This window comes from Streptopelia decaocto (assembly GCF_964273445.1).
Source record: "Streptopelia decaocto genome assembly, contig: HAP1_SCAFFOLD_369, whole genome shotgun sequence".
Lineage (NCBI taxonomy): Eukaryota > Metazoa > Chordata > Aves > Columbiformes > Columbidae > Streptopelia > Streptopelia decaocto.
Window position 1 is genome coordinate 50,372 of NW_028117153.1, and position 20,356 is coordinate 70,727.

At 66.4% G+C, this 20,356-nt stretch overlaps 3 protein-coding genes across 5 annotated transcripts; 1 reads left to right on the top strand and 2 right to left on the bottom strand.

Annotated features, from left to right (window-relative positions):
- Nucleotides 1–188: 188 nt before the first annotated feature.
- MYG1 (MYG1 exonuclease) lies at nt 189–4,088 on the top strand. Of its 2 annotated transcripts, none has more exons than XM_082076549.1 (7): nt 189–366; nt 1,371–1,483; nt 1,556–1,715; nt 2,367–2,516; nt 2,594–2,716; nt 3,388–3,569; nt 3,646–4,088. In XM_082076549.1, the coding sequence occupies exons 1-7, from the start codon at nt 193–195 to the stop codon at nt 3,830–3,832; spliced, it is 1,089 nt and encodes a 362-aa protein (XP_081932675.1). In that variant the 5' UTR covers nt 189–192; the 3' UTR covers nt 3,833–4,088. The 2 variants fall into 2 exon arrangements, with proteins under 2 accessions (XP_081932675.1, XP_081932676.1); XM_082076550.1 differs by having other exon boundaries at nt 189–324.
- A 1,172-nt stretch (nt 4,089–5,260) lies between these two features.
- On the bottom strand, nt 5,261–13,196 carry AAAS (aladin WD repeat nucleoporin). Of its 2 annotated transcripts, none has more exons than XM_082076548.1 (17): nt 13,075–13,196; nt 12,678–12,810; nt 11,397–11,524; nt 10,852–10,907; nt 10,683–10,774; nt 10,168–10,214; nt 9,994–10,092; nt 9,327–9,470; nt 9,112–9,232; nt 8,672–8,796; nt 8,372–8,432; nt 7,746–7,836; nt 6,901–6,994; nt 6,743–6,810; nt 6,417–6,498; nt 6,054–6,138; nt 5,261–5,507 (listed from the first exon to the last, which is right to left on the bottom strand). In XM_082076548.1, exons 2-17 carry the CDS (start codon nt 12,795–12,797, stop codon nt 5,373–5,375), a joined length of 1,548 nt encoding a protein of 515 aa, XP_081932674.1. In that variant the 5' UTR covers nt 12,798–12,810; nt 13,075–13,196; the 3' UTR covers nt 5,261–5,372. The 2 variants fall into 2 exon arrangements, with proteins under 2 accessions (XP_081932674.1, XP_081932673.1); XM_082076547.1 differs by lacking the exon at nt 13,075–13,196 and adding an exon at nt 13,023–13,071.
- A 2,703-nt stretch (nt 13,197–15,899) lies between these two features.
- SP7 (Sp7 transcription factor) lies at nt 15,900–20,152 on the bottom strand. Its single transcript, XM_082076552.1, has 2 exons — nt 19,890–20,152; nt 15,900–17,441 (listed from the first exon to the last, which is right to left on the bottom strand). The coding sequence occupies exon 2, from the start codon at nt 17,360–17,362 to the stop codon at nt 16,352–16,354; it is 1,011 nt and encodes a 336-aa protein (XP_081932678.1). The 5' UTR covers nt 17,363–17,441; nt 19,890–20,152; the 3' UTR covers nt 15,900–16,351.
- Between the last annotated feature and the right edge of the window lie 204 nt (nt 20,153–20,356).

The window sequence follows — 20,356 nt, forward strand, 5'->3', positions numbered from 1 at the left end:
GGGCGGGGCTGGCGAAGGGGCGGGGCGGTGTCATGGCAACGGGGCGTGGCTGACGCACGCGCAGCAGGGCAGGGAGGGGGTCGGGCGTGGCTGGCGCACGCGCAGGCCGAAGGCGGGCGGGAACGATTTGCCATGGGGCGTGGCCACGCGCGCGCGGTGCGACGCGCACTGTCGAGTGGGGCGTGGCCACGCATGCGCCGTGCCATGCGCGTCGCCGCGCGCGCCGGTCGCCTCATGGCCGCCGCCGGGAGCCCCGGGACCGGGCCCGGGCCCGAGCGCCCCCCCCGCATCGGCACCCACGACGGCACCTTCCACTGCGACGAGGTGCTGGCGTGTTCCCTGCTGCGCCTCCTGCCCCGCTACCGGGTACGGCCCGCGCGGCGGGACGGGACGGGACGGGACGGGGCTTGCGGCCTGCTCGGCCTCCCCTGCAGCCGGGCGGCTCGTTCCAGGGCCCCTCCCCGGGTGCCCTCGGGTGCCCCGTCCCCCTCGGGCCTCCCCGCCGCCCGGGGGCGGCTCTCGGGGTCCCCGGTGGCACCTGGGGCCGCTCCTGGGGGTCCCTGGTCCCCCCGGCCGCTCCTCGGGGTCACCGCTCCCCCCCAGGGACCGGCCTCGGGCTCCCGGTCACCTCCGGGGTCCCTGTGCCCACCCGGGGCCGCCCTTTGGGTCCCTCGTTCCTCTCGGGTGTCCCCAGTTGCACCCAGGGCCGCCCTCATTCCCCAGTCCCACCTGGGGGTCCCAGGGGTCGCCCTGAGGTCCCTTTTGGGGCCCCCATCCCACCCGGGGTCACCCTTACGCTCTCAGTCCCTCCTTGGGGCCCGGGAGCAGCGCCCAGGGGGGTCCCCCCTTCCCCCCTCCCCCCCCGCAGGACGCCCAGGGGGGTCCCCCCTTCCCCCCTCCCCCCCCCGGCAGGACGCCCAGCGGGGTCCCCCCTTCCCCCTCACGCGTGGGGCTCCCCCCTCCCCCCCCCGGCAGGACGCCCAGCGGGGTCCCCCCTTCCCCCCTCCCCCCCCCGCAGGACGCCCAGGGGGTCCCCCTTCCCCCCTCCCCCCCCGGCAGGACGCCCAGCGGGGTCCCCCCTTCCCCCCTCCCCCCCCCGCAGGACGCCCAGGGGGTCCCCCTTCCCCCCTCCCCCCCCGGCAGGACGCCCAGGGGGTTCCCCCTTCCCCCCTCCCCCCCCCGCAGGACGCCCAGGGGGTCCCCCTTCCCCCCTCCCCCCCCGGCAGGACGCCCAGCGGGGTCCCCCCTTCCCCCCTCCCCCCCCCGCAGGACGCCCAGGGGGTCCCCCCTTCCCCCCTCCCCCCCCCGGCAAGACGCCCAGGGGGTTCCCCTTCCCCCCTCACGCGTGGGGCCCCCCCTCCCCCCCGCAGGCCGCGCAGGTTCTGCGCACGCGGGACCCGCAGCTGCTGGCCCAGTGCGACGTCGTGGTGGACGTGGGGGGCGAGTACGACCCCAAGCGGCACCGCTACGACCACCACCAGAGGTGAGACCCCCCCGCCCAGCGCGGGGTCCCCCGCTGCCGGGGGCCCTTGGGGTGACCCCACGGCCCCCCCAGGTCCTTCAGCGAGTCCATGCGGAGCCTCCGGCCCGACAAGCCCTGGACCACGAAGCTGAGCAGCGCCGGGCTGGTTTATTGTCACTTTGGCTCGCAGATCCTGGCGGGGCTCCTGGGGCAGCCGGAGGACGGGCCCGTGGTGACGGCGCTTTACGATAAGGTACCGGGGAGGGGGGCTGGGGGGCTCTAACCGCACGGTGTCACCGCCCTTGAGTCCTGGCGTCCTCGTTGGGGACACCCTTAGGTGCCCCGTCCCCCTTCGGGGTTACCCACAGGCAGCTCTTGGGGTCCCACGTTCCCCAATGGGGTCCCCGGGGGCCACCCTTTGGGTCCCCCGTCCTTCTTGGGGGTCCCTGGTCCTACCCAGGTGACACTGTTCTTGTCCCCAGTCCCTCCTTGGGATCCCCAGATGCACGTAGGAGCCACCCTTATGTCCCCAGTCCCCTTGGGGTCCCCAGGGGCCACCCTTTGGGTCCCCTGTCCCCCTTGGGGGTCCCTGTTCCCACCCAGGGGCCACTGTTCGGGTCCCCAGGGGCCACCCTTTGGGGGTCCCCGTTCCCACCCAGGGACCACCCTTAGGTCTGCAGTCCCCTTGGTGTCCCCAAGGGCCACCTTTGGGTCCCCTGTCCCTCTCAGGGTCCCCTGGGGGGCTCAATCTCCGCACACCTTTCCCTGGGGTGTCCCCTTGGCGAGGTGTCACCCCACCAGAGACCCCATAAAATTGGGGACCAGCTTGTTCCCGCGTGGACCCCCCCCATGTCCCCCACTGAGTCCCCCACGGTGTCCCCCACCGAGTCCCCTCCGTCCCCAGCTGTACGAGGACTTCGTGGAGGAGATCGACGCGGTGGACAACGGGATCGCGCAGGCGGAGGGCGAGCCCCGCTACGCCGTCACCACCACGCTCAGCGCCCGCGTCGCCCGCCTCAACCCCCGCTGGAACGACCCCCGGCCGGACCCCGAGGTGGGCGGCAGCAAAACGGGCTGCGGGGGGACGCGCAGCCCCGCGCGGGGACAGCGCTGAGCGTCCCCTGTCCCCAGGCGGCCTTTAAACGGGCGACGGAGCTGGTGGGGAGCGAGTTCCTGGCGCGGCTGGATTATTACCACGGCGCGTGGCTGCCGGCGCGCGCGCTGGTCGAGGACGCCGTGCGGAAACGCTTCCAGGTACCCAACGGGGGGGTCTTGGGGGGCTGGGGGGTGTGGGGAGCCTGGGTCCTGTTGTTCCGTATGGCTGTGCAGCCCCGCTGTGTTCCTATAGCCTCACGTATGGCTGGCACCCCCCTGTATCCCTATACACTCGTGTATGGCCATGCCCCCCCTCCTGTGCCCCACATCCTGTGCCCCTATATCCTTATATATGGCTGTGTACCCGCCCTGTACCCCTATATACTCACGTATGGCCATGCCCCCCTTCCTGTGCCCCTATATGTGGCTGGGCCCCACATCATGTGCCCCATATCCTTATATATGGCTGTACACCCCCCATACCCCTATATACTCATGTATGGCTGTGCCCTCATCCTTTGCCCCTATATCCTTAAATATGGTCGTGCCCCCCCTCCTGTGCCCCTGTATCCTTATATATGGCTGTGTACACCCCTGTACCCCTGTATTATATATGGCTGTGCCCCCCTCCTGTGCCCCTACAGCCTTACATATGGCCGTGCCCCCACCTTGTGCCCCCCAACCCCCCCCCCAACTCATTTCCCCACCCCCCGCAGCCCCCTGCACCAGACGCCCATGGGTGCGGAGGGGAAACCGAGGCAGGGAGCGGGAAACCGAAGCCGCGGGCGGCACCGGGGCAGCGCCCCCACGTCCCCCCGTGTCCCCCCCAGGTGGACGCCAGCGGGGCGGTGCTGGAGCTGCCGGGGGGGGGCTGTCCCTGGAAGGAGCACGTTTTCCGCCTGGAGCAGGAGCTGGCGCTGCCCGCCCCCCTGCAGCTGGTGCTTTACCCCGACGGCGCGGGGCAGTGGCGGCTGCAGAGCGTCCCCGCGGGGCCACACACCTTCCAGAGCCGGTGAGCCCCCCGCCGCGCCCCCTCCCCTCGGTGACACCCCCCGGGGCCGTTTGTCACCTCCCGCCCCCCCCCGCAGGCTCCCGCTCCCCGAGCCGTGGCGCGGGCTGCGGGACGAGCCGCTGTCCCTCGTCGCCGGCGTCCCCGGCTGCGTCTTCGTCCACGCCAGCGGCTTCACCGGAGGGAACCGCACGCGGGAGGGGGCGCTGGAGATGGCGCGGAGGACGCTGGCGCTGCGGGACGGGGGGGGCGCGCAGAGTGGGTGACCCCCCCCGTCAGCATCACCCCAAAAGGGACCTTGGGGTGGCTGAGAATGTCCCCACGCAGCACAGGAACAGTGGGACATGGGGACAGCGCCGTCTGTGCGGCTGGGGGGTCCCTGGTCCCAGTCCCCGTGTTGAGCTGGTGCCACCCCAGTCAGCCCAAAGAAAGAGACTTTCGGGACCCGTTTCCCTGGAGATTGTCCCAATTCCTGACGCGCAGCCGCTGCTGCGTTCCCAGTAAAAACCAGTCTGCTCCCAGTGCGCTCCCTGCTCGGGTAATGGGGCGGGGGGGGGTCGGGGGGTGATGGGGGGGACAGGGCTGTGCGTAGCTACATTGAAAGGGCTGCAAATTGGGGCACAAGCATCACCCCCCACACCCCCTGGGAACTGGGGAGGGGACCCAGGCGTCCTGCCCGCCCCCCCCCAACCCGCCATCTGTCACCACAAGGCGGGGGGGGGACACCGAGCCCCCCGCGTTGCTCCCGGTCAGCGGGCGATGGGGACGCGCTGGGGACCCCCCGGCTGCCCCCCCCCGCCGCTGCCCCCCAGCGGTAACGGCACCGCGGCGCCGGGGGGGCCCGGGCGGGCGCCGGACGTGGGGGGGCTGGTGGCCGTGGGGGGGTGGCTGGTGGCCGTGCTGCTGTGCGTGGGCCGGGCGGTGCGGAGGAGCCGCGCGCGGACCCGGCTGCACCTCCGGTACCTGCGGGCGCTGCCCTGCCCGGCCCCCCCCGCCCAGGACGAGGAGGAGGGGGTGGAAGATGAGACGCTCAGCACCGTCCTCTGAGGAGCCCCAGGGGGGTGAACCCCCCCAGACCCACCTCAGCGCCTGGAAATGGGTTCGTACCCCCTTGTTGGCACCGGGTGTCCCCATGGGGGGGTTCCCATGCCCGGGGAGGGGGGGGGTTGTGCCTTTTTTTGGGGGGATTTTAGGGAGGTCTTGGGGATGGTTGCAGAGCTGGGGGGTTGATGCCCCCCCCCCCCATCATCTCTGTGCTTTAGGAGCGATGGCAGCGTAATCCCAGGATTAAACGTGTAATCCTGGGCTTTAACCCGCAGCCTCAGCGTTAATCCTGCTCTGGGCTGGGGGGCCATCGGCTCCCGGGATGAGTTTTGGGGTTTATGGTCCCAGAGTGTTTATCACATAATTATTTTGGATGGAAAAGACTAAAGGTCGAGGAAACCGTTCACCCAACGCCGGCACCAAAACGCCCCCAGACCCTCGTCTGTTCCCCCCCAGGGACGGTGACTCCAGCCCTGCCCTGGGCAGCCTGTTCAACGCCCTTTGGGGCAGAAATCACCCCAAATTTCCCCCCTCAGCCTCCCCTGGCGCAACTTGAGGCGGTTTCCTCCCGTTCTATCCATTTATCCCATCACTAAGGTCCCTCTCAGCTCCTCTTCTCCAGCCCCGACCAGCAACGAGCGACACGCAAAGAGAAAGAGACCCAGATTTAATCCACCCAGCGACCCCCCCGGAGGTGCCGGAGCCGCCTGAGGCCGCACGTGTCCCGGGAGGAGGAGGATGAAGAGGAAGGTGGCGGTGGGGTCAGAGCTCCGAGAAGAGCGGCTGCTCCCGCCCGGCGGCCGCGGGCAGCGCGGGGCTGCGGACGGGGCTGGCGCGGGGGACGCGGCCGCTGACGAAGAAGAAGGGGACGTGGCTGATCTTCCCTGTGGACCAGCACTGCGGGACGAGGAGGAGGAAAGAGCCACGACGTGAGGAGGAAGAGGAGGAAGAAAAGAGGATGACGCCAGGAGGAGGACGACATCAGGAGGAAAAGGAGGAGGAGGATGATGACATCAGGAGGAAGAGGATGACATCAGGAGGAAGAGGAAGAGGAGGAGGATGACATCAGGAGGAAGAGGATGACATCAGGAGGAAGAGGATGACATCAGGAGGAAGAGGATGACATCAGGAGGAAGAGGATGACATCAGGAGGAAGAGGACGACGAGGACGACGACGACATCAGGAGGAAGAGGACGACGAGGACGACGACGACATCAGGAGGAAGAGGACGACGAGGACGACGACGACATCAGGAGGAAGAGGACGACATGAGGAAGCAGGTGAGGACACAGCAAAGGACAAGAGTCCAAGTGTCACCGTCTTGTCCTCCCCGTCCTCTCACCGCGGACACTTTCCTCCCCCTCCCCTCCCCATGGGGACACCCCCCCCCCATTTTGCGCCCGGGACCCCATAAAGCGCCGTCAGCCCGGTTGGGGTCTCACCACGGTCAGGAGGGCGCCCTTCCCGAAGCACGGCTGGAAGGCCACGAGCTGGGGCTGCGCGTCGCGCTCGCCGCGCAGGAACCCGCTGCCGGGAGAGGACAGAGCGCGGTCACGGCAAAACGCGGCGTTTCCGCGGCGCTCGCGGTGACACGAGGACGTTTGGGGACGCGCCGGGCGAGGGCGGCGTAGAGCAAAGCGCTTCCAGGCGGGTGATGGATAAGACAAAACGCAACTGGTTTTGGGGGTAAAACGGCCAAAGTGGGAGCGCAGGGTGGCAGCGTCTTCGCCACCGCGCCCCAGGGGATCGCTGGCCTGAAACCCCCCAAAATCACCCCAAAATCAACCCGAAGCGAACGGACGTACCAGGGCAGGAGCTCGAACACGGGGCTGTTGCGGGTGCGGAACACGGCGATGACCGTCTGGCTGCCGGGAGCGTCGCGCTGCCCTGGGGGGACGGAGGAGCCACCGCGATGCCCCTTGGCCCAGGGACAGGGGACACGGGGCGGGTTTGGGGGGTGGGACACGACAGCGGTGCCCTGAGGGGCGCGGGGTCCCGGATGCGGCTTTTAAAGCCCTTTTGGGGATTTAAATCGAGCTCCGAGCTCTCGGGTTTGGCCGAGGTGGGGGGGTTGTGCTGTTTTCCCCACAGAAAGGGGGATTTGGGGCAAATCACGGGGGGCGGCTCTCACCTCTGACGATCACCGCTAATCTCTCCCCAGTGGGATCCCACGCCATGGAGTGGATTTCTCCTCCGATCCTGGAAACGGGCACAGGCGGCACCGAGATCCCCCCGTGTCCCGCCGAGGGGGGGACGCGGCCACGGCCCCCCCGCTGTCACCAGACCCACCTCTCCTCCCCGCACGGCGTCTCGAAGGTGGTTTCGGACAGATCTGCCACCACAGAGGCTGTTTTGGAGCCTCCCACCTGCCCCTGCATCTCCCCTGGAACAAAAAGCCCCCGTTACATCCCGGTACCAACAGCACGAAGGACCCGACACTAAGGCCTATGAGAAAATTAATACTAGATGAATAATAAATGAGATACCTAATTGTACAACAAAACCTACCCCGCAATTGAGAACTGAACCACAGACAGTTGATTATTGAGTGATTAGTGCTAAATTTTGCGGATGTGCTTAACCTAAAGCCACTTTTGTTCATTAGAATATTGTTTTAATATCAAAATACAGCTCCTCGTTGAAGGTCATTAGGAGAAAACCCCTATTTAATTTACCTTGTATGCAAATATTGTAACTAATTAGTCCTACAGGCCTGTCCTGAGGGTGTGTATATAATAAGATTTTATATAAATGATTGAGACTGGGCTGCTGGTTTGATCCGGCATCCAGACCTGTACAACTCTAACAAAGTCAATGTTTCACGTCTGTGTGTAAAATGGGCTCGTTTGCACACACACCGGGGTGAAAAACCCTGATTTAGGGACAACGCTCCTGGGTAGGGGATGGGGAGGTTGCAAACAGCAGCACCAGCCGCCTCCACAGAAAAAAAACCCACCTGAGCATTTAAAGGGGGTTTTTTGGGCCTGTAAGATCAGAACTGGGAGCAAGAAGTGACGCAAGGAGGAAAAACCCAACCCCACGGAGACTCTTTGCTGCGAACGCGGCCGAGAAGAGAAAATCCCATTGGGCCACAACCAAAAAGCAAAGAAAATGGGTGGGGGGAACAAACTCACCACGGGGCTCCGAGAAGGACAGGGAGTAGATGACAGACTCCCCCAGCACTGAGAAGAGCAGGCGGCTGCCGTCGGGGCTCCAGCACCCTGTCTGCGGGACACAGGGCCCTGTCAGCGCCCAGCACCCACCCCAGGGGGCCCAGGAGGGTTCAGGGGCTCTAGAAAGCAATATCTACACTGGGAGGCAACAACACCGGGAGGCTCCGTCTACCCGGGCCCCGGGGGAGGCTCTGTCTACCCGGGCCCCGGGGGAGGCTCCGTCTACCCGGGCCCCGGGGGAGGCTCCGTCTACCCGGGCCCCGGGGGAGGCTCCGTCTACCCGGGCCCCGGGGGAGGCTCCGTCTACCCGGGCCCCGGGGGAGGCTCCGTCTACCCGGGCCCCGGGGGAGGCTCCGTCTACCCGGGCCCCGGGGGAGGCTCCGTCTACCCGGGCCCCGGGGGAGGCTCCATCTACCCCCCACCCGGGGGAGGCTCCATCTACCCCCCACCCGGGGGAGGCTCCATCTACCCCCCACCCGGGGGAGGCTCCATCTACCCCCCACCCGGGGGAGGCTCCATCTACCCGCCACCCGGGGGAGGCTCCGTCTACCCGCCACCCGGGGTCAGAAATGCCACCCCCGTCTGACCTGGCAGCGTCCCGTGATCGTGGGCCAGCGCTCGCACGTCCACGTCTGAGCCTCCCACACTCTGGAAAAGAAACGGAGCCTGAGAAATTCCTGGGTGATGTTGGACCCTGTTTTATCCCCCCCTATCAGGTGCAAAGAACCCAGCTCTGCTTGGTTTTGGAATAAATAAAAATTAATAAAGTAACTAAACAAAATTCAATTTTAAATAAGTAAAACAGAATGAATGAAACAAAATGAATAAAACAAAATAAGTAAAATGAATAAGGGCTGAAATCAAATACGTGGGAGGGGGGAGCTGACCTGAACACGGCCGAGGGGGTGGCCGCCAGGACCTTGCTGCCATCTGGTGACCAGGACAAGTAGGTGACGCCACCACCCCCGACCCACGGCAGCTGGACGCAGCTTTCGGTGGAGACGTCCCACACCTGCAGGAGGGGACAAGGGGACGATGGGGACATGGGAACCCGAGGAGGGGATAAGGAGTAGAATGGGGACACGGAGACCCAAGGAGGGGACAAGTGACACTGGGACCTGAACAAGCAGGAAATTGGAGACAGAGACAAGGAGAATGATGAGGACACTGGAGCTAAATGAGCAGGACAAAGACACAGGGACCTGAGGAGCGGACAAGGAGGAGGGTGGTAACACTGGGAGCTGAACGAGGAGGAGGATGAGGACACAGGGACTCAAACAAGGGACAAAGAGGACATGGGGACCCGAGCCACCCCCCTGTGACTCACCAGCATGGCCGTGTCGGCCGGGGACGCCGAGAGCAGCAGCTGCCCCCCGGGAGCCCAGGCCAGGCTGGTGACAGGGCTGTGACCGGGGTAGGACAACACCTGGGCGCAGCCGGACGAGGGTCTGCAGGGACGGACACAGAGAAACAGCGTCGGGTCCCTGTGGGAGCCCCGAGGGGCTCCAGTCCCCCCGTGCGGGGACACACGCGGGTTGTCACCTGGTGGAGAGGGAGGTGGGGTCCAGGTGCCACAGCAGGACGCAGCTCTGGCAGGCGACGGCCAGGATGGAGGCGCAGAGCGGCTTCCAGGCCAGGGCCGCCACGTTCCGCTGCAGCCGGTGCTTCAGCGAGGGGACGGTGACGCTGCCAGAGAGGGGGGACAGGTGACAAAGGGGACAACGGGGAATCGAGAGTCCCCAGTGGCCACCTCCTGGTGTTCCCCCTCCAGCTCGAGTGGGAGGAGGGGGGGATGTGTCCCACTGTCACCTGCATCGCTTTGGGGACAGAGACCCCAGCCAGGTGACACCAGCAGCTGGGAGGTAGCACTTGGTGGCTTGAAGTCCCAGCTCGGGGGGGGGGACACGGGGAGGGAACAGGGGGACCATGGACAAAGGGGACTTGGGGACACCCCGAGGCTGCTCTGCCAGGTCTGTGCACCCGGGTTGTCCTGGGGGCTGCAGAGCCGTGGCGGGGGGGAAGAAAATACGAAGCATAAGGAAAGACAGAGATTTCTGGGGACATCGCCAGCAAGAGGCTCTGGGGACAGACGGTGCCAGGGACAGCAAAGCCCCAGCGAACCGTGGGGCAGTGAGGGGCTGGGGGGGCCCTGGGACCGCGCTGGGGGGCAAACCGGGGAGCAGGGGGTGCCCAGACCCCCAGCCCTCACCTGCTGGAGTTATAGACCCGAACGGAGTCGTCCAGAAGAGCCGCGGCGAACTTGCTGGTGTGGGGGTGCCAGGCGAAGGCGCGGATTGTGCAGCCAGCCCTGGGGGGACACAGGGACACGGCGGTGACGTTTGGCAGGGCGGCGCAGCCCCCCCGGTACAGCGGTTTGACTCACCAATCCACAGCCTGGGAGAACGTCGCGATCATGTCCTCGGTGCTGAGCTGCGGGGTAAAGAGACAATGCTGAGCAGTGAGGGCCCCCCCGGACCCAACCCCCCTTTTCCTCTCCCCCCACCTCGATTTTGGTCCTGTTTTTGCCTTCCCAGCGCCCGCTCTCCTCCCTTTGGTGAAGGAAACCCACAGTGCTTCAGGAGGGACATTTCACTGTGTGATTCCCCAGCACCGAGAAGAGCAGGCGGCTGCCGTCAGGGCTCCAGCACCCGGTCAGCACCCAGCACCCAGCCCAAGGGAGCTGGGAGGGTCTGGGGGCTCTGGGAGGCAACGTCTACCCTGGGCGGGAACAGCCTGGGGAGGTAACGTCTACCACCGGGGGGCACTGAACCTCTCTGGGTAGGTGGGACGGTCCCACCTCCCACCCAAACCAGACCCCCCGCGCTGTGGGTGTCACTGCGGGTGTCACATTGTCCCTGCTTTCCCAAGCGCGAGGGTTTAACCCCCAAAAAGACTCACCGAGAGGTGTGGGAAGAAGGAGCCGTGCAGCGAGGACAGCCAGCGGCACAGGGCCAGCAGGAACCGCGAGGTCGCGTTCAGCCACTGCGGCCCTGGGGGACACGGGACATCAGACACCAGGGACACGGGACACCAGGGACACCCCGGTCCCCACAGCACCTGGACTCACCCTCGTCCTCGGCAGCAGCCACCTCTGCGAGCAGCCCACGCAGCCCCACGTCCCGCCTGCAAAACACCCGTCAGCCCTCGTGTGACACGAGGGGACACCGAGCCCAGTGTCCCCAAGAACCTCGTCTGTTCACCCCCCCAGGGATGGCGACTCCAGCCCTGCCCTGGGCAGCCTGTTCAATGCCCAACAGCCCTTTGGGGAACAAATCACCCCAAACTTCCAACCTTCTCCTCCTTTCCCAGCTCTGTTCCCTTCTCTGAACTCACTACAGCTCCTCAAGCTCTTTGTTGTCATGAGGTGATCCCGCCACCCCTGGGGCTGCCATTTTGAGCCCTGAGGTGATCTTGGTGCCCCTGGGGCCACAATTTCATGTTTTGGGGTGATTTTGGTGGCCCTGGGGCCGCCACTTTGAGCCCTGAGGTGATCTCGGCGTCGCCGTTTTGAAGGTCCCAAAGCTGCCCCCAGGATTCGCGGTTTGGCCTCTGTCACCAACACCCCCAGCCCCTTTTCCAGCCCCCCCAGGGCAGGTTCGGGGCTGCACCCACCATGCGCCGAGGCAGCGCTTCCACAGGGCCTCGCGGTGGTGCAGGAAGGCCGGGCGGGCGCTGGGCTCCAGGCGGCCGGGAGCCTTGAGGGTCTCCCTGGGCAGGGTGGGCACAGGCAGCTCGGCCACCTGCGGGGGTGGAGAGTGACATGGGGGGACACAGAAAACACAGAGTGATGAGCATAAAGATGGGGTGAAGGGATGGGAAACACCCCGGGGGGGGGAGTCTGTCACACACAGAATCCCGGAGTGTCAGGGGTGAAGGGCCCTGGAAAGCTCATCCAGTGCAACCCCCCCATGGAGCAGGAACACCCAGCTGAGGTTCCACAGGAACCAGGCGGGTTGGAATGTCTGCAGAGAAGGAGACTCCACAACCCCCTGGGCAGCCTGGGCCAGGCTCTGCCACCCTCACCACGAACGAGTTTCTTTCATATTTAAGTGGAACCTCCTGTGTTCCAGTTTGCACCCATTGCCCCTTGTCCTGTCACCGATGTCACCTCCTGACACTCCCCCTTTCCATATTGATCCCCAGCAATGAGTCCCCCCTCAGTGTCCTCTTGTCCAGCTCCAGAGCCCCAGCTCCCTCAGCCTTTCCTCACACGGGAGATGCTCCACTCCCTGCAGCATCTTGGTGGCTGCGCTGGACTCTCTCCAGCAGTTCCCTGTCCTGCTGGAACTGAGGGGCCACAGCTGGACACAAGATTCCAGGTGTGGTCTCCCCAGGGCAGAGCAGAGGGGCAGGAGAACCTCTCTGACCTACTGACCACCCCCTTCTAACCCACCCCAGGTCCCATTGGCTTCCTGGCCACAAGGGCCCAGTGCTGGCTCAGCCCACAGCACCCGGGATTCCCAGCTGGTCTCCCATCCAAGTGCTGACCGGGCCCGACCCTGCTTAGCTTCCCAGATCAGATGAGATCGGGCATTCTCAGGGTGCTATGGCTGTGTATATTAGGTATTTATACATATATATGTTTGCCAAGTATATCCTGATAGTATCTGAACTAAAACCTGTTTACAGGGGTAGAACAGAGGGGCAGGAGAACCTCTCTGACCTACTGACCACCCCCTTCTAACCCCCCCCAGGTCCCATTGGCTTCCTGGCCACAAGGGCCAGTGCTGGCTCATGGTCACCCTGCTGTCCCCAGGACCCCCAGATCCCTTCTCACCGCTCCAACAGCTCATTCCCAACTTATACTGGAACCTGGAGGGTGACCTCGGGGTGGGGGGCCAAGGCGGTGACACCCCCGCAGGACGGGGGTTCCCTGGGCCCGGGGGGGCTCACCTGGTTCTGGAAGGGCAGCGGGAGCTCCGAGATGCGGCCGCAAACCAACGCGTTGTTGAACTCGTAGAGGGTGATGTCGCCGGGGGGCGGCGGGGGGGGGAACAGCGCTAGGGAGCACATGGCGCCGCAGCTCCTGGCGGGGGGGGCGGGCACAGACGTGTTGAGAGGCTGAGAGACGCGACCCCCCCGCTCCGGAACCCCTCGCACCCCCACCCCGGGTAAACCCCCGCCCAGTGACGCCCGGGACGAGCCAGAGGTGACGCTGGGGAGCCCCGTTCACCCCGAGACCCCGACCCCACCCCCGCGTCCCTACGAGCCCCTCCCAGCCCCACCGCCCCCCCGTACCTCGGCACGACCCCCGCTGCCTCCCCAACCCCACCATGTACCCCCCACTCACCAGCCCGCGCCCCCACGCCGCCTTCCCGCGCTGCCCCGCGCCGGGTGGGGGGGATTTAAAAGGGCAACTACCCCGCGGGCAGCACAGCGGGGGTGGCGCCCCCCTTCCCCGGTCTACCTCCGCCGTGACTCTCCGACTGGTTCTTCCCTTCGCAGAGAACCCCGTGCGGTGAATTAGGAGCTCCCAAAGTTCACGGGGAGGGCTGAGAAATTGGTGGGGACACCATAAGGGACATTGCCCCTTTAAGGGAGGCGGTGCTTCCCTGGCGGGGGCGGGGAAGCGGCACGTGGTGCTGGCTGCGCAGGTGGAGCTTAAAGGGGCCTGCACCCCGCCCCCGGTGTCTCAGCACCCCCGGTGGGGTCCTGCACTCCCCACATGGGGTCTCCGGGTCACCCACGTGTTCTGCACCCCGACATGGGGTCCCCGGGCACCCCCGTGTCCTGCACCCCCCCGCGGTGTCCAGCACTCCCGCGGGGTCCCACACCCTCCCGTGGGGTTCAGCAGCGCCCCCCGCGCTGTCCCGCACCCCTCCGTGGGGTCCCCGGGCACCCCTTGCCCTGTCACCCTGCTCACCGCACCCCCCGGACTTGGGGGTGCCCCGGGCACATCGTGACCCTCCCGTGGGGGAGTTGCTGACTTCCGTGGGTGTCCCCCCCGTGCGCGTGTCCCGTGGATGTCCGTGTCCCTCCACCCCATACTCAGGTCCCGTGGGTGCCGGGTCCCATGGGTGTCCATGTCCCCCCACCCCTGGGTCCCACGGGTGCCCGCATCTCCCCAGGCAGGACAGTGGGTGCTGCGCCCCCTCTGCTCCCCCCCACCTTGGATCTCTCCCAACTCCTCTTTTCGGGCTCTCGCTTTCCCTTCCTCCCCCCTCTCCCTTTCGGCTCGCTTTTTTTGTATTTATCTCTGTGTTTTCCTTAGCGGCCGCAAAAGTTATTTTAATTTTTTCAGGATATTCAATAAAGGCTGCGGCGGGGGGGGGGCTGCGGCGGGGGGGTGCGGCGGGGGGCCCTGCATTCCTCACCCGTTACCGAGCGAGCGGGGTTTGATCCGAGACTCCCATTTGGACGGCGCCGACATCGCGACATCAGAGCCACCGCGGGGCTGGCGTGTCCCCCGGCTTCCCTTGGACCCCCCCTCAAAAAAAAAAGCCCTGATGGGGCAGGAAAAGCTGGTGCTGCCAAAGGCGGGGGCGTGGGGGGCTGACAGGGGTGTTTTGGGGGGGTCGTTGGCTGCGTTTGGGCTCCGTGGTTTGGGAGGCTCCGGGCGGTCGAGCCCTCGGTGGCCGCCGGGGTCGGGGTTTGGCTCGGGGGGGGAATCGCTGGCACCGGCCCACCCACGGCGAGCGGCGGCGTTTTGGGGGGGAAAACGACCCAAAAAGAGCAAATCTGTATCTGGGGGGAGTGGAGTTGGGGGGCTGTAGGGAAAGCTGGCACCCACCATCCCGAATTCCCCCGGGTGCCCCCGTGGGGACGGCTCTGTCACCCTCCGTGTGCTGGCGCCGGGCTCCACCCCCGCCCTGGAATGGGGACACCCCCGTGCCTCAGTTTCCCCCCCTGCATGGGGGGGCAGCGTGTCCCCCCGTCCCCGGGGACACCTGGGTCCTGGCCAGCTCTGCGGTGACTCAGCCCGGGGCTGTCACGCGTGGCCGGGGGGGGACACTCAGGGGACACCCGCCACGTTGGCACGGGGACCCGCTGCCGTCCCTGTCCCCTCACAGGGTGCCAGCAGCCGCCCCCCCACCCAATTTCACGCTGGCGCAGGAGCCGCTTTCCACCTCCTTTTGGCCTTTTGCTGTGGCTTTTTTTGTTGGGTTTTTTTTTCAGAAAAACCCCAGAAAAGCCCCAAACCGGGGCTGGGCCATCAAAGGGCTGGCGGGAGCCCAGGGCGCCGGGAGGGGTGCTGGGGGAGGACGGGTGGGGTCCCTGCCAGCCCGCAGCACCCAAAATTGGGGTGTCCTCGGCAACACGTGGCCCCAACAAGCGCTGCCACGTGGCCCCCGCCGGTGACGCTGCTGTGGGGAAACTGAGGCACGGGGCGCACACGTTCCTGCGCCCACGCGTGGTCCTGTGCACACGCGTGGTCCTGCGCCCACTCGTGGTCCTGTGCACACGCGTGGTCCTGTGCACACGCATGTGTGTGTTCCGGTGCAGGGATGTCCCTGGGACTGGGGACACACGGTGTTGTGGGGACACGCATGTGAAAGGCAAAGCTGGTGTCATCGCTGCTGTCACGTGTGGGTGGAAAAGTTCTGTTGGGTCCCCAAGAGTCGCTTGGGGTGGTACCTGAGTCTGGGGACACAGGGACATGGGGACAGAGGGTGTGGAACCATGGGGACACGGGGCTATGGGGTCCTGGGGGGACAGGGCCATGGGGACACAGAGACGTGGGACTATGGGGACGTATGTGCGACCACAAGGTCCTGGGGATATGGGGCCATAGGGATGTAGGGACATGGGGACACCGAGATATGGGGACATGGGGCTGTGGGGTCCTGGGGACACAGGGCCACAGGGGTGTGGGACAATGGGGTCCTGGGAATGGGGGACACAGAACAAGAGGGACCCGGGGCCCTGGGGCTATGGGGACACAGGACAACAGGGCCCTGGGGACATGGGGACACAAGGATATGGGACCATGGGGCTATGGACACACAGGGACACAGGGGTGGGGGACAAAGTGACAGGGCCACATGGTCCCCAACCCCACCCAGCTCCCGCCACCCCCGAGGAGGGGGGACACGCTGACCCCAAGAGCGGCCGCGTCCCCTCCGTGCCTCAGTTTCCCTGCGAGCACCACGAGCTCCGCTCCCACGCTTTAGCAATCCCTTTATTGCTTTTTTTTTTGAGGGGGGCAGCCAGCTGAAAAAGGAGGTGGGGGGGATACATTAGCACCTAATGAACCGGGTGTGCTAACGAGGCCGGGGGGGGGAGGAGAGGGGGCAAACCCTGTCCCTGAGCTCTGTGCGGGGGGGCGAGGCGGCCGGTGGGGTTTTGGGGGAGAAAAGATGGGGGGGAGAGAAGAGATGGGGGGAAGAAGAGATGGGGGGAGAAGAGGGGGGGTTTGACCTCGACCCCCCCTCCCAGCGACCCCCAGAGCGCTCAGAGACCCCCCCATAATTTAAGACATAAATTACAGTTGCTAACAAGGAGCTGCCACCAGCCCTTGGGGCGGGGGCGGTGGGACAACGCGAGGTTTTGGGGAGCGGAGGAGTGTGGGGGGGCATCACCCCATAATAAATATCCCCGAGAGGAGGATGAGGATGGAAGACGAAGGCTCAAATCTCCAACAAACTCCCGGTTTCGGGGCTCCCGGCGTCTTTCCCGGGCGAGCCCGGCGGCGGGCGCGGCGAGGCGGGCGGAGCCGCCTGCTCCCCGCTCCCCGGCGCGGGGGGGGTGTTGTTAATTTTGGGGGGCCCGTTCTCCGCGTGGGTCTTCTGGTGCTTGCTGAGGTGGTCGCTGCGGGTGAAGCGTTTGCTGCAGAGCAGGCAGGTGAATTTTTTCTCGCGGGTGTGGGTGCGGACGTGCCGCTCCAGCTCGTCCGAGCGGGTGAAGCGCTTCCCGCAGAACAACCAGTTGCACACGAAGGGCCGCTCCCCCGTGTGCCACCGCAGATGCGCCTTCAGGTGCGACGCCTTCCCGTACACCTTCCCGCAGCCCGGGATGTGGCAGCTGTGCACCGGTTTGCGCCGCGACCCCCCCGCGCCCCCCCCGAGCCGCTCCAGCTCTTGGCAGTTGGGACAATCGCAAGCCGGGCGGCCGCCCAAGGAGCCGCCGCGGGGACCTTTGGGGGTGTCGGTGGGTTTAGGGGTGGGGGGCGCCGGGGGGGTGTTGGTGTAAGGGGGGGGGTTGAGAGCGCTGAAATCCGAGCTGTAAGTGGGGAGGGGGGGGCTGAGGGTGGGCTGAGCCTGCAGAGAGCCCTGCAGCCCCTCGGCACCCGCCGGGCCCCCCAGCCACCCCCCGTTGGGGTGCACGTCCCACCAGGAGGGCGCCGCCGGCCCCGACCCCCCCGGCAGCCCCCCCCCGATGCCGCCCTTGTACCAGGAGCCGTAGGGATGGGGCATCTCCAGCGAGGGGTAGACCCCCGGCAGGCAGTCACCCGGGGGGTGGCCCTTGGCCGCCACCACCACGGGGGCACCCAGCACCTCCTGGGCACCCGTGGGTGCTGGGAAGGGGTGGCCGAAGGGGCCGTAGTCGGGGCCGTAGGGCCCGGGGGACGCCTGGGGGCTGGCGGAGGGTGACAGCAGCCCCGGGGCGCTGGGGAAGGCGGCCGTGTAGGAGTCACCCATGGCGGCACCCGGGACACGCGGGGGAGCGCCCCGAGGTGCTGGGGACGGCGGCGTCAGCGGGGACACGGAGCCATGGTGCCTGTGGGGAGAGAGAGGGACAGGGGGGTGAGGGTGCTGGGGGGCACCCGGTGCAACGGGGGAACTGGTGTGATGGGGTAACTGATGCGACGGGGCACCCAGTGCAATGGGGCACCCAGTGCAATGGGGTAACTGGTGCAATGGGGTAACTGGTGCAATGGGGTACCCAGTGCAATGAGGTAACCAGTGCAATGGGGTAACTGGTGGGCAGCACCCACCCCCCAGCTACACCCCCCCCCCGGTGACGCCCATCGCGTCCCTCCCCACTCCCCGTGCCTCAGTTTCCCCTCGCGGAGCCGAGAAGGCCCCGTCTCCCCCCTCATGGGGGTTTCTCTGCCTCCCCCCACCCCCAATCTCAGCTCCTTCTGCTTTTATGACCTTTTAATCGAATTACGTTGTGGCCGCCCCCTCCCCGCGCGACTTCCTCTGCTTTATACCCTTCATGGCTTTCAGCTGCCGCGGGGCGTCCTGACCTGCGCCCCCCCCATCACCCCCACTTTGCCCCTTTCTTTTCTTCTTTTTTTTTAAATTCATCCCTCTCCTTCACCCATTTTGTGGCTTTTCTATTTTTTTTTTTTTGGGGGGGTGTCCCCCTCCCTTTTCGCCGTGGTTTTCGCTCCTATTTTTAAGCCGGGCCCGACCGCGGCCGCAGCGCGGCTCCCGGTTTTCCAAGGATAACAAGGGCCAGGCCTGTGCCCCGGGAACGCTGCCCTGCCCGCCAGAGCCGAGCTAATTAAAACCAGGGCGAGCGCCTAACTGAGCCACGCTTAAAAATAGTGGAAACCTCCCCATAAATCAGCTCCGCTTGCGCCGGGGAAATTAAGAGCAGGAGCCCCGGGGAGCTGCGGGCTGAGAACGGCACGAGCTCGCTGCACCAGTGGCTGCTGGGGGGGTGACAGCTGGTGGCTTCGTGGCCTCTGCTGTGTCACCCCCCCGGTCCTGAGCAGCCACCGGGGCGGGGACAGGTCCAGCCTCCAGTCCCCCGTTCCCAGTTCTTTGTCCCTGATTTCCAGGTCCTGCTCCCCAGTTTCAGGTCCCCTGTCCCCAAGACCTTGATTTCCAGTCCTTTGTCCCCCTTGTCCCCAGACCACAAGCCTGGTTCCCCATCTGTGATCCCCCAAATCTCTGATCCCAAGTCCCCAGTCCCTTGTCCTCAACCCCAGGTCCCCAAACCCCAGCCCTTGTCCCCTCTCCCTTGTCCCCAAAGTCCACCCTTTGTCCCCATCCCCAGGTCCCCCAAACCCCACCCTTGGCCCCTGTCCCTAATGCGCCACTGCCCCCAGCAGGTGACCCCAGCCCCTGCCTCAGTTTCCCCCACCATCGTGCCCGCGAGTCCCCAGGCCACCCTGCCACCAGCCCCCCGTCCCATGAACCCAGGCGTCCGGGACGCCCCATCACCCAGGGCCACGGCTCCCCCTGTTCTCACGGTGAAACTGTCCCCAAAGAGGGGACAGTTTGGGGTGGAGGTGGCACTTGGCACCATCCCTGTGTCCCTGTCCCCTCCCTGGGGACAGTGGGGCACAGGTTCTCCTGGGGTGGGGGACACCAGGATGTCCCCTGTGGGTACAGGGACAGCAGGAGAGAGGATCGGGCCCTATGTGGGGATGCAGGACAGCGGGTCCCCATCTCCTGGTCCCCACGGCTCCCAGGGACCACGGTGGCCTCCAGTGCCAGCCCAGTGTCCTCCCAGCGTGGCCCTGTGCCAGGGACATACGAGTCCCATCACCAGGCACAGGGTGCTGTGGCTTTGGGGACAGATGTGTCCCCAAGAGGTGCCAAACTCCTGGGGACGGACATGTCCCCATCAGCTGGTCCGGGGGTGCCATGACCCTGGGGACAGACGTGTCCCCAGCAGCAGGTCCCGGGCACCCTGTCCCCATCCGCCCCCACCAGCACCCGGGGCTGAGCACCCCGGGGTGCCCCAGGACCCCAGCGGTCCCCGCGCTGGGTGCTGGTGGCCAGCGTGGCGGTGGCAGCGGTGACAGAGTGTCCCCCATCCTCAAGTGGGTCCCGTATCCCCAGAGTCCCTGTCCCGGGCTGGGGGGGATCCCCTATTCCCAGGGTCCCTGTCCCGAAAAGTCCCCATCCTGCAGAATGGGGTGCCCTCCGTCCTGAAAAGTCCCCATCCTGGGGAGAGGGGTGTCCCCCATCCCCAAGCGTCCCCATCCCGGGGGCGCAGTGTCCCCCATCCCCAAGCGTCCCCATCCAGGGAGCGCAGTGTCCCCCATCCCCAAGCGTCCCCATCCCGGGGGCGCAGTGTCCCCCATCCCCAAGCGTCCCCATCCAGGGAGCGCAGTGTCCCCCATCCCCAAGTGTCCCCGTCCCCGGGAGCAGGGGGATCCCCTATTCCGCAGGGTCCCGTATCCCGAGGTCCCCGTCCCGAAAAGTCCCCATCTCGGGGAGCGCAGTGTCCCCCATCCCCAGTGTCCCCGGCCCCGGGGCTCCTCACCGCGCTCCGGGGCTCCGCGGGTCCGGGGGTGCCGGCGGTGGGTAGCGGCCGATGTCGGTGTCGGGGTGTCGCTGGCCGGGGGTGTCGCCGTGGCGGGGTGTCGGTGTCCCGGGGTGTCGCGGTGTCCCAGGGGGCCGGTGTCGGGTGCCGGTGTCCCGGGGTCGGCGCGGGAGGGCCGGAGCAGCACCGCGCCCGCCCGCCCCGCTGTGCCGCTGCGGCGGGGCTGGGCCGGGCCGGCACCGGAACGGGAGCCCAGCCCCGAACCGCCCCTCGGCGGGGGGGGGACGGGCACGGGGGGGGGTCGGGGGAGGGAGGGCAGGGGGAAAGGGAAAAGGGGAAGGGGAAGGAAAGGGAAAGAGGAAGGAAAAGGGCAAAAGAAGGGGGAGAAAAGAAGGAAAAGGGGGAAAGGATGGAAAGGGGAAAAGAAGGAAAAGGGGAAAAGAAGAGAAAGGAGGAAAGATGAAGGA

Coding starts and splice junctions, on each gene's coding strand:
- SP7 (XM_082076552.1), bottom strand. CDS start 17,362: ATGGGTGACTCCTACACGGCCGCCTTCCCCAGCGCCCCGGGGCTGCTG.
- AAAS (XM_082076548.1), bottom strand. CDS start 12,797: ATGTGCTCCCTAGCGCTGTTCCCCCCCCCGCCGCCCCCCGGCGACATC. Junction 7,837..8,371: donor CGATCACGGGACGCTGCCAG/GTCAGACGGGGG, acceptor TGTGTCCCGCAG/ACAGGGTGCTGGAGCCCCGA. Junction 6,811..6,900: donor ACGCCGTGCGGGGAGGAGAG/GTGGGTCTGGTG, acceptor GCCCGTTTCCAG/GATCGGAGGAGAAATCCACT.
- MYG1 (XM_082076549.1), top strand. CDS start 193: ATGCGCCGTGCCATGCGCGTCGCCGCGCGCGCCGGTCGCCTCATGGCC. Junction 2,717..3,387: donor CCGTGCGGAAACGCTTCCAG/GTACCCAACGGG, acceptor TGTCCCCCCCAG/GTGGACGCCAGCGGGGCGGT. Junction 3,570..3,645: donor CCACACACCTTCCAGAGCCG/GTGAGCCCCCCG, acceptor CCCCCCCCGCAG/GCTCCCGCTCCCCGAGCCGT.